The sequence below is a fragment of the Kryptolebias marmoratus genome, linkage group LG7, assembly GCF_001649575.2.
Source record: "Kryptolebias marmoratus isolate JLee-2015 linkage group LG7, ASM164957v2, whole genome shotgun sequence".
In the NCBI taxonomy this organism is placed as follows: domain Eukaryota; kingdom Metazoa; phylum Chordata; class Actinopteri; order Cyprinodontiformes; family Rivulidae; genus Kryptolebias; species Kryptolebias marmoratus.
Window position 1 is genome coordinate 20,830,528 of NC_051436.1, and position 12,324 is coordinate 20,842,851.

The following is a 12,324-nucleotide window of genomic DNA, read 5'->3' on the forward strand; positions in this document are numbered from 1 at the left end:
CTGATCCAGAACCACAGGTCCAGAGCACAGCTGTACCTCAGTCCCATCCAGACAAAAGGAGTCGAGGCATTCTTGACTTTCTCCTGGACCCATCTCTGCTCATCAAGGTTGGTGATGGTGACCAGGTCATGGTAGTGATCTCTGCAGGAGTACAAGGCCTCCTCCCAGGATTTTTTCTCTTTGATCAGGATCACTTTATCTGTCATTGATGTAGATAAAACAAACAAACAAAAAAACATCAAACCAGCAGTATTTCTCTGTTTCTCTGTTCCTGCCACGCCTCCTGTCACAGCCTCTCTGGAGGCTTCCTAATCAGATGCCTGAACCCTGAAACACCTCATCTCACTCCTTTTGATGCAAAGGAGCAGCAGCTCTACTCAAAGCTCCCCCCAGATGATGGAGCTCCTCACCTTATCTCGAAGGCTGAGCCCAGCCACCCTATAGAGGAGCTCATTTCAACCACTTGTATCCAAAATCGTGTTCTTCCTGTTGTAATCTACACCTCTGGACCATAGGTAAGTGTTGAAATGCAGAAAAATCAGTAAATTGTAACTTCATCTTCACCACAACAGACTGGAGCAACACCTTCATGACTGCGGTTGAAGCCCCAGTCTTTCAATTCATCTCCCATTCTATCCTGCCATTACTTGTCAACAAGACTCTCAGATATTTGAACACCTCTGCTTGAGGCAAATACTCCCCCTGATCCTAATGGAGCTTTCTACCTTTTTCCAGTTGAGAACCATGGCTTCAGACTGAGTGGAACTGCCTTTAGTCTTTGTCACTTTACACTTAGCTGTGAAGCACCCGAGTGCAACTCTTCATTCAACTGTGACCTGAACATCATCTGCAAAAAGCAGAGACAAGACCCAAACCTGTTCCCAAACCTGACACCCTCCTCTTTACAACTGCGCCTTGAGATCCAGTCTATGAACACCACCAACAGGATTAGAAATGAGGAACAGATCTATTGGAAAACAACCTGCACTGGGAAGGAGCTCAACTTTGTGCTGAGGATACAGAAAAAGCTCTTCCTTTGGTTATACAGGAATGGGATGGCCCTTTAAAGAGACACCAGCACCCTATGCTCTTCCAGCATCCCTCAGGTAACATGGTCCTAAGTCTTCTCCAAGTCCACAAAACACATGTAGACTGGAAAGTCAAACTCCCATCATCTCCTTAACAACTCTGCAAGGGGGAAAAAATCTAGTCTATTGATCTAATAATATTATTTATAATAATTTTATTAATAATAATAATTTAATGCTTGCAAAGCTCCTTAACTGTCAAGGCTGATGTTAAGAGGTTTGTGTTTGAGGGAAACATCAACATTTGTTGTTAATCAGCACAAGTGAGGCTTTTTATTTGCTGTGCAGATTCTGTGTAGCAGCAGCTTAGTTTATCAACTTTTAAAAGCTACATTTTTTTTGACTTTATGCTTTGTCAGTTTTATTTTATCCATTTCTAGGATGTCACACACAGATGGTTTTACCATGCTAATATTTTTTGTAACTAACTTTATTTCCCCTTGTTTTAATTTTTTAATTAAACATTTTGAATGTTATTTTGCTTGAGTCACTGTGCAAAAATGTTGCTTTCATAGAATGAAAGAAAGAGATCATATTTTTAAAATAAATAAAGCATTACAAATATGAAATAAGAAAAAATTAAAAACTAAATTTAATAAGCTGACAGTTATTAGTTTGAGTTTGACATCCTTGCAAATAAATTCAAGCACCTCAAGCAGTAATATACTGTGTTATTAAAACACGGAATAACATTTAATCTTCACTTTATTACTATTTAGATAAGAACCAGTAGAATATAAACCATCTTCAGAGTGAGGAAGGTCGACGTTCTGCATTAAATGTCTCATTCGTTGCTGTATAAATTAACTGTCAGACTGATAAAGTCTCAGGAGAAATCTGTTTAACCCTCACAGAAACTGGGGAATTAAAACATTACACAGTTGAAGAAATTAGCCTTTTTTATTATTTCTGATATTTTTGAGCTGCTTTAAAATAAGAGATGTAAAAAAAAAAATCTCAGATACCACAGCACTTCTCCCCTTTTTCACATTGTTTTCATCCCCCCCAACCCCTAACCCACTTCACACTTCCACTGTTTCCCATCTCCACCCCTCTAGAATCTCTGTTTGTTGATCACTGCCCTAAAATATTGTTATATTTAATACCAATTAAATATTTTCACATTTCAAAAGATTTTATGTTTATACAATGTGAAATATAACTGTGGCAAAAATTTATGTTTATGTACAATCTACTGATTTTTTATTTATTTATTCTGAATGTACTCACCACTAAAGGAAAACAAATAAATATTTCCTACACATAAACAGTGTAAAACATTGAAGTTTTTTTTGTTGTTGTTTTTGACTTCTTTGACCTGCAGTTAAATGTGGAGAAATTTTAACAAAACTCACCGTCATAACAGATAAAAGGTTTTCTGTCAGTACAGTCCTCATTCCTCCATCTGCCTCCATCATCAAACACAGTCATGGCACATTGACCACTGTTGTATTTATCATTGTTAAACTGTAGATTCCAGTGTCTGAAAGAGAAACTGCTTCCATCTGACCACCTCCAGGTGTCTCTGAACAGACCGATGTATATGTATGGATCATCTTTGAAAGAACGTGGTTCACTCGGTTGTTGTTTATCCTGTAGTTTATCCTGTAGTTGTTTATCCTGTAGTTGGTTCAGTCCACTGATCAGGTCTGTGTGATGCTTTCTGCAGTAATTCTGAGCCTTCAGCCAGCTCATTTCATCGTTAATTAGATGGAATTTCTGTGTTGTATTTTTTTCTATGGAGTAAATAGATAAAGTCATCCCAGTTTGTCTTTTATCCTAATAAAAAATAGCAGCTAGCAGTGACATCAGGAGAAACAAATAAAAAGAACAGTGTTAGACTTCCTGATTTTTTCTTGAATGTCCACTTGAAGTAGATATTTTAAAACAGACAATCACATCCCTGTTTAATAGTTTTTTGGGTTTTTTTTCTGATCATAAAACTAGGTGCAGAGACATCAGCAGAAACAAAAAAAATGGCAGTGGTAGTTTTTTGTTTCTTTGTAGTATTTTTGAATTTATAATAATATGTGACTGGTTGCAGAGTTTAGATTCAGAGTTTTCTGAATACTCACCATCATAGCAGAGGAATTTTTATATTTGACCCACAAGAGTGATCTCCCCATGTGAGGTCTTTCCAGATCATCCCACAGTTCTCAGAAGTTCCTGTTCCTTTATCAGTTGGTTCTCCAGTGTGCCACTTTGTCTCACTTTCATTGAACTCCACCCCAGGCAGAGACCAGTGCCACATCCTGTTACCATCTGTTTGATTATACAGACCAATCCAAGCTTCATTCATGTTTCCTGCTGGTTTATTCAGGATCCTCTTCATGTCTGTCATGTTAGACACTGTGGCCAGGTCAGTGTATTTCTCTCTGCAGTACTGCTGAGCTTCAGACCAGTTTTTATTCTCTCCAACATAGTGATACTCATAGAGACATGTGATGAAACAACACTGACCTGGAAACAGAGAAGTGTTGCTGAATTTATTATAAAATCAGAACAATTGCACATGTAAACAATATTTATAAAATTGTGCGTGATATAAAGCTGAGTCAGATCTCCTCTGCCTCCACATAAATCTGTCCTGTAACTGTAAATAATGACTGTAGTTGTGTTTTAGATTAACTTACCCATCAGAAAGAGCAGAATCAGACTCCACTGCATCTTTGCTGTCAGCTGGAAGTATTTGACTCCAACACTTTGTCTCTGTTGGATGAAGGACACATTTAAACACTTCATGTTGATGATTTCAAACCTTTAGCTCTCCCTCCAGTGTACAGAGAAACAATGCTGGGAGAGCAGAGAAACTGAAGTCAAACAGGAAACAGAGCAGACAGAAACCAAGGAGCTGAACTTCTTCCACATCTCACAGCAGCTGAGAGGAGAGGAGGCCTGGAATAAACTCTTAATCTAATGATTATTATATTCATGTTGTTTTCACAATAACAATCAAAATTGAGCTACATTTGTACAGACAAAATTGTAGGCATTTCCACTGAAATTAAAAAGTATTATGCATTACTTTAGTCTTTGTTTGCTTCTTTGAAGTCAAAATAGGTTAATTCTATGAAAAATATCTTGCAAAAATATTTAGTGATTGTTTTTTTATATGACATTCATAAAAATAAATTTATCTTAAGAGCAAAAAAATAATTTGAGATGAAACTTACAAATACCTTTTTCCTTTGGTCTTTGGATGTGACGTCTCTTCTTGATGGTTTTTTGAAAACTGGTCTCGATGAAATGATGCTTTCTCACAAACACAGATGTTTGAATGTCACCTCACAAACAGACTTTGAATATTCAAAGAGAGAGGATTACATGATTCTGAGAATAAAAATGCCTTTTATTTCTGTGTGTCAAAACAAGAGTGTTTTGATGTGTTGCAATGGCTCATTGACAAGAACCCAGGAAATGTTCGTCCAAGAGCGAGACCAAAACCAGACACGGAGGCGAAGCTAAGGTAAGTGAGTTTATTTACAGGTGCAGTAATATGTACAGTGAGCCAGGTTCGGGAACGGTCTGAAAGAACAAAGGAGCAGGGTGAGTCTCGGGTACCAAATCTGATCAGAGAGGTTCGGTGGAGCGAGTGAACAATGTCTCTGTTTCTTACAGGTCCAGGAGGCGTCCAACTGCGTGGAGGAAGGTGAGGAAGTGGTCCCAGGTGGTCCAGTTGTTGAAGAGTAAGTATCCGGTCCAGGTAGGTGTCCAGTGGTCCAGGTAAGTTTCCGTGAAGTAGTCGTGTCTCAACGTGGCAAAACCTGAACATAAGAAGCTTGGTTAGCGTAGCAAGACAAAACTGTGATTAGACTCTGTGGCTGAGAATCTAACCCAAGAGGCTTGATGCTCCAGCGAAGGTCTGGTCTCAGCTTGAAGCTTAAATGCTGGCAGGACTCATCAATGGAATCAGGAACACCTGTGGAGCAAGGGTTAGAGGAGCCGCCCCAAGGCGGAGCTAACTCCAGATCCTCACACTCATGGGGACATTTTCAACAGTTAATCACAGTAAAACAGAAATTACATCAGAAACACACAAGTGAAGCTGCAGCAGCAAAATCAACCAATTATTTATCCTCTTAAATCATTCCTCAGGTTTGTGCTTTGACACTGTCTGGTTTTGTAAGTTGATAGAAAATTGTGACTTTCTCATGGCTTTGTTTTTACTCTGACACACAAAAACAGCTGTTAGACTTGATACAGACAGGTACAGTAGACTGTTCCTTTATGGCATCCACTGACTCAGTTAATGTAGTAGCTCACTGGGCTGAGACTGCTGGGGACTAAAAATTGTGACAAAATACATACTTTTTCTGATTAAATATCACTGAACTGCTGAGTGTTTTCAACCAAGTGACCAACAAGGTGTGTGGCCACATTTCAAACAGCCAGAACCACCAGCATTGCTTATCGAAACAGGAACCTGAGTTGTGAGTGTTATTTTAAAGGTGCCATGACTGTCATGGATTTAAATATTTTTTACTTTATTTTGCTTTTGGTTGTTTGTTTTGCATTTCAATTCTGTAATATTTCTTGTTCTTCTTGTGCTGAGTTATGTTCTTAGGTCATTTGGCTTTCTGTGTTTTTCTGTCCCATTCACATGTCCTATGCTCAGTTATTTTCCTGTCTGTCGCCACACCCACCTCACCTGTTCCTTGTCATGTTCCCAGCTGCAACTGTGGTGGAAGATGCAGAGTTTACCAAATATGGAAGAGGAATGTTCATGTGTAAGGAGGTTGTTATGTTAGGTTGTTATTGCTAAGAAATTTTCAGTACAGTTCTTAGGAAGGACATGTTAGAAGAGGTTGTTAATAATGACTAAATGAAAAAAGACAGTTCCTGTCAAACAGTGGGTCTGTTCTGGGTTGACTTGACTCAGTTGCCTGGACTCTTTTCCCAAAATAACTTAGGAGTTATGTAAACTTTTGACCAATCAAAAATTGGTTAAAGGTGTGCAATACACATCCATGTCCTGGGTCTGTATAAAACGCTCCAGATCCCAAAGACACTTTGGGATTTTTGGGTATTACTGAAAATGACAAGATGTGTTAATAAAAAGTCCCCAGTGTTTTGCTGTCCGAGAGACTCAGGTGTCAGCCTCAAATTTCAGTGTAAGAACTGCCTTGTTTGCACCTACAGAACTCATTTTCTTCTCACCTTCAGATAATTATTCATGTAGTACAGCTTCAAATTCATCCCTAGTAAAATTTGCTAATTTCTACACATTATAATGGATGTACTTTATTTGATCCACATTTTTGTTGGGGGTGATCCATACTAAAATTGATTCAAAACAAAAAAACTTCTGGAAAAATTGCAGACGAGACAGGCGCATAGTAGTGAGCTGTCCTGCTTTTTAATTGTCTTTCTTTCTGTGGAGCCTCTCTTTGCATAATTTCCAAATTATATTATTATGGATCTGCTCAGCTGGTCTCTTAACGCAATAGATCAAATTTCCTGGACGAGAAGACTGGGCAAAGGAGAACCCCCTTGCCCCGATGGGACATATCTAGCTGGATACACCATGGATTCCTGGAAGATTGTGTGTTTATCTGTAATGTCAGTCGAGGATGTTGAAGATGTGTACATAATTGGATTTTTTATAACAGGATTTCTGCTTTTTGGTACTGGTGGTTACTTGGTGTATCATGACATCTGGAAGACACTGTCGGCTGTTGGGGCCTTGACAAGGCTGCCTACTCTGTGTGAAGGAATGTGCAGAGCAGTGAACACTCAGACTCAGTTGCTGTGTGATTAAAGATGCATTCTGGATGCGACTTTTGTGAGTCGTGGGCCAACTGCAGACCTTAGAACTCAATGGTCGAGTGGAATCGACCTTGGAGAAGTTTCTGACTCGGCCCGGCAGAAGTGACCACATTAATTTGGATGTTTGGATTCGCCATTGAGATGTACCAGTAAGACTCTTAAGGCTGACATTAAAATATGGCATTGGCCTGACCTAAAAAAATTCGATATCTGAATCTGGCTCCACTGAATCGGCCTTGGAAGGGTGGCTATCTCAAAAATCTCCTGGATGTTATGTAAACTTGACGCTGTCTGCCCATCAGTTCCCCTCCCTCCCCTAGGACACCTGCGGATCTGTGTCAGCTAGGTCGCAAGGCCAGCTGATAAAACTTTCCATCACAATCACAACTATGGCAGAGAGGCTTATCTGGGACACTTCATTGGCATTCCTCACCTTAATCTCAACGTCTTTGCTGGCACCCTCTTTCATATCTCTATGTTGCTCCCTCCCTCCTCTTTTTTGTGATACATTGACACTTTTAGTTGGCTGTTTATTAAAATGTTTTTAACTCTTAGATGGCCTTTGGTACTCTTAGTTAGCCTTCCGGTACCTTTAGTTTAGTTTATCTTAGCTTTTATCATGTATGATCTGTTCAGCTGAGCTTTTTAAACCCTAGTTTAGTTTATGTTAGGTTTTATTATAACTTAGTTTGGTTTTCCTCAGTTTGTCTTCCATTTATCTTTAGTATGACTTGTTTTAGATAAGTTTTACTCTATTTTTCATCGTATTTAAATTATCTTCTTTAGATATGTTTAGTTTAACTTTATATTGTTGTGTGTTTTCACAATGACTCTGTATTTTTGTGTTTTTATGTTGTAAAGCACTTTGAATCGCCTTGTTGCTGAAAAGTGCTATATAAATAAATTTGACTTGACTTGCAATTATCAGTTCCGTCAAACAACCATTACCAATACATCTGTCTTCTAGTGTGGTTCCAGTCCTGGCCCGGTGTTGCCCCCTCCTTGGAGACAAAAAACCTCCAATTCCATGGAGTATCTGTTTCAAAAATAATTCTTACCGTTTATCTATGCTGTGCGTAATTGTTGCCTGCACTAGCGTCATCTTGTGAAATCATGACACTCTGTTGAACCAGCATTATAAAAACTAGACCTTTAAAGGAATGACAGCATGGTGTGTTCAGGAGGAACATGGGCATCTGGAGAGTTTTCAGCAACTAAAACAGAAATGTAATTTACGGAAAAAAAAATTATTTTTTCTGTATCTTCAAATGAGAAATTATTATAGAACTGCAGTACAGACAAACCATTATAAAGAAGAGAGTGAAGTGATTCAAATTATAATTAATGCCTATGGGAAAAGCAATCTTAAAACAATAGCAATAATATATAAAGTTCTAGCAAACACGAATAATGACACAACTGAATCTGTAAAGTATAAATGGGAAAATGAATTCAATACAAACATCAAGGATATAGAATGGCAAAACATGTGAAAACTTCATCGGAGAACTACTAGCATTCACACCTGGAGAGAATTTGCCTGAAAGAATCTTATAAAAAAATCTTTCATTACACCAAAATCTTAGAAGTGAACAGCTAAAACGACAAGAGAAATGTTGGAGAGGATGTGGAAATTTTGATGTGGACCATTCACATATTTTAAATGATTTGTGATGTCTTATGTAATGTTTTAGGATACAAAGTTCCACTGAAACCTGAAGTACTATACTTGTGCAAATTGTCAGAGGGAATCAGTCAAGACAGTGATAAAGATTTAGTCAAAATATTACTGATAGCGGCTAAGAAGGCAATAACAACTGGAGGAAACTCAAAACACCATTAAGAAGCCAGTGGATTGCAATAATGAAAGACATCTGTAAGGGAAAAAATGACATCATACGCCCCCTTTAAATTGTATTCAGTCATACAAGAAATCTTTCTCTGTTGTGTCGCAAAAACAAACAGGTACATATTTACACATACACAGCTGCAAAAACAATGTATTTTCCATCCCATACATTTTAACTGAGACTCTTGTTAGTTTTGTCACAATTTTAATAACTGGACATTTGGATCAAAGGTAAGTTTAAATTAAATAAGCTTTAAAAAATACTTAGTTGTATTTTGTGCATTCAGTGTTGATGCAAACACTGTAGTTTGTTACCATACATTCCTCATGTGTTCCACTGAGCTTACTGTTTGTAAAGTCTTGATGCTGTTGCTGTGAACATTTAAATGATGCGTACTGTACATTTGTGTAAAGAGATATGGTCCATCTTTAATTTCTTACAGTTGTTATAGGTATCCTGTTTGTCTGCAGGACAAATCCAAACAGCTCTAAAAAAAAACATGTTTACATAATTCAGTCTTTATTATATGTATGATTGTGTTATAGTATTGTAAAGTAATAAAAAGTATTAATAATGAACTGCAAAGTACAAATTTATATGAGCTAAAAATAACTATAGGTATAAAAGAGCATAGTAATATTTTAGCAAAATACTTATTCCTGGTATATTTCTTACATTTTAGTAGGATTTTAACCATACATTTTTGATTTAGCTAAAATACAAAACTTATATTATTAGTAAATACTATCATGTAGTTAAGTGTACTTACGTAAACTTTAAACAAAAGAAAACTAAATGTACTTAAATTTGGGCTTTTTCTATAGTTTAAACATAAGTAAGTATAAGTATATGTTAAAATATAATAAACGTAAAACTTTTTTTAATCAGACTGATGTCCCTGTCAGCCATGTTTGTAAGAAAATGTTTTCATAAAACGTGGGTGTGCTTTTACCTCACAAATTCATTCATTTAAAGTTGTGTTTAAGTTAATACAACTTTGTTTGTTGTCATAGATTTTTTAATGTCTCAGAAAACGTCAGAAAGGGTGGTCCCTGCAAGTAATGATTTTAAAGTCGGTCCCCATTTCAAATGACAACCAGTATGTGTGTGTTGTGCATGTCAGTGTGTGTATGTGTGTGTGTTGTGTATGCTCCACACATCTCCATTCAGAGCGTTGGCAGCTCCCTGTAGTGTCCAGGTAAACAACGCCAACTGTCGTCTGAAACGATTTTCATCAAATCGTACAGGGTCGGAGGTAAGCAAGGCCAAGTGCTCAGCAAGGGCACTCAGAGTGTGGTTGCCACGACCATGGATCACATGACGGAATGGTGTCTCCATCGCAGACACATACTGGGACAGAAAGTAGTACTCCACCTAGAAGCAAAACGTGAAAAAAGTTACAATTGTGTTTCTATGTCTTTATGTGTCCATCCATTCGTCTGTCCGTCCATCCATCCATTCATCCATTCATCCATCCATCTATCCATCCATCCATCCATCCATATTCTAGAAGCCTAAACAAAGATCCCTAGACCTCCCTCTCCCCAGCCACTTCTCTTCTCTGGGAACTTCAAGGCATTCCAAAACCAGCTATATTATATTAGATTTCTCGTGATGACTGGAAGCTACCAACTGATTGCCTTTAAGTTGGCATCATGGATGTGTGGAAAAAAGCCTAAGACTTAGAGAAAAGATTAAGAAAAGAATGAGAAAAAAAGAAATTTATAGGGATTAAAGCAAAAAAAAAATCTTTTGGATGACTTTTTTTTCTAGACTCTGGTCACTTCCTAAGGGTTTTCATGTAAAAAGGAGTATATTGCGTAAATATTCTCAGACAAAGTACACAGTATAGTATTCTTTATTGAACCGTTCAAGTTGTAAGAACACTTTACCTTTACAATTTAGATCCTCGAGACCAGAGGCATTTTAAAGGAAGAAAGTGATTATAAACTACTTTTCTGAAGTTTAGTTTGTCATTTTAGTGTTTTCAATTTTTTCTATAAAACACTTTCTTATAAAGCTTGAGTCAGAAATAAAGTAGTCAAACAAATATTCAACCATCTCTACTTTTCAGTTTAAGTTATTTATTGAACTTTGAACAATGAGCAGGGACATCAAGCACTTTTCATTTCTGCTTTTTGGTTGTGAAACCAAATGCTCCAAACAGGTTCTACATGCTCCAAAGAGCCTCTGTCAGGTAGAGCAGGATGAGGGCAGCTTTCCGCCTGCGTGGTTCATTTGCAGTGTGGAATGCAGTGGAGTGTGTCTGTGTTTTGACCAAGGTGGGGATCGCTGTGATCCTGACCACCTGTGAGTGCTTTGGGTCCTTTCCTTATGAAAGAAGGATGTTAGGAAAGTTCATAAAGTCCAGTCATGTCTGGGAAGCTGGCATAAAAACCTAAAGAACTACTGTAAACATTGGCAAAGCATTGCTTCTCACACCTGAACTCCTTAGCAGTTAGCCAGAATCATTTTAAAACTCAAAATGTAAGGTAGGATATTAGGTAGGAGCAAAAACTGCAAAGGTTTATTATTAAACAAGTAGGTTAGGTGTAGCACATTAATTCATGTTAATGCAATCATTAACACAGATGTGTGGTACAAAAGTTGTGTTAAGATAAAAGTTAAAAAATAGTTTTTATGTGTTAGAGCCTTGTTTATTACAAGAAATTGGGTTATTTTTTGCTTGAAATATAATATATTCTGTAATCACAAGTTATTTTAAGTTGTGGTGTCATTATTTTGCCAGTAGGGGTGAGTGTCATTACATGGAGGTAGAAACACGAAAGTGCCATAGGCAGGGGTGGAAATTAATTTTTTTTTTTACCAGCCACTATTTTTTGTCGTGACAAAAAGTTATTTCATATGATGATGATGATGGAGGTGGGTGGAAGCAGTTGTGGTGCCCTACAAGCTGAACAACACCTCTTTCTGGACACTGCATGGAAATAACTAGATTTTTCTCATTTTATTTTAAACCATTAAAAGATGCATATCTGTATATAAAAAATTCAGACAAGAAAAATTTATTTCTGTGGAGTGTTTTTGAAGTATTTTTTTTGTGCTTTTGTAAGTTTTGTATGTAAGTTGTAATGTTTTTCAGACACTTGCTGCTTTTATTGCATAGATCTATTTGTGCTACCTGCTTATATTTAACAGGTAGGATATTCTGATGAAGGAAGTGATTTTTGTGGTTTTAGAAAGGTTTTTGTTGTGGATATAAATTGTTCCAATGCTATGCTAAGCATAACTTCTAAGCTTCCACTTCAGTATCCGATAATATTTAACATTAACATGAACCGCTATAGTTTTTGGTTTGTAAACATCACGATAGCAGTTTTTGACGGGTAGCACCGACCGTTAGACATAGCTGTTAAGCCGTGCTACGGTAGGAAAATCTGACGAGGAAGCACAGATCGTCAGAACACCGGCCGTAGGCGCGAACGCACACTGACCGACGTCATGACGTCATTGATTTATTTAAAAAAAACGTTGTTTAACTTTCGGTTCTTCCCTCGACTACTCTTGAAAAACAGTTTTGTTGTCTGCCACCCGCTTAACTCCCGAAATGTTCCGCCACATTGCTAATGCTACTCCTCAAACAGTTTCTTCTTCTTCTT

At 37.5% G+C, this 12,324-nt stretch overlaps 1 protein-coding gene and 1 long non-coding RNA gene across 2 annotated transcripts in view; both read right to left on the reverse strand.

The window, feature by feature from the left end:
* Nucleotides 1-9: 9 nt before the first annotated feature.
* On the reverse strand, nt 10-3,981 carry LOC119617195. The gene is made up of 4 exons (XR_005233411.1): nt 3,722-3,981; nt 3,164-3,548; nt 2,444-2,824; nt 10-199 (listed from the first exon to the last, which is right to left on the reverse strand). It is a non-coding gene; the product is annotated as an uncharacterized LOC119617195 (long non-coding RNA).
* A 5,842-nt stretch (nt 3,982-9,823) lies between these two features.
* The window catches only part of tfr2 (transferrin receptor 2), a 15,231-nt gene continuing 12,730 nt past the window's right edge, over nt 9,824-12,324 (reverse strand). The window contains exon 19 of the mRNA XM_017432018.3: nt 9,824-10,078. Within this exon, the coding sequence (XP_017287507.1) occupies nt 9,824-10,078 (255 nt within the window). The remainder of the gene's footprint in view (nt 10,079-12,324) is intronic.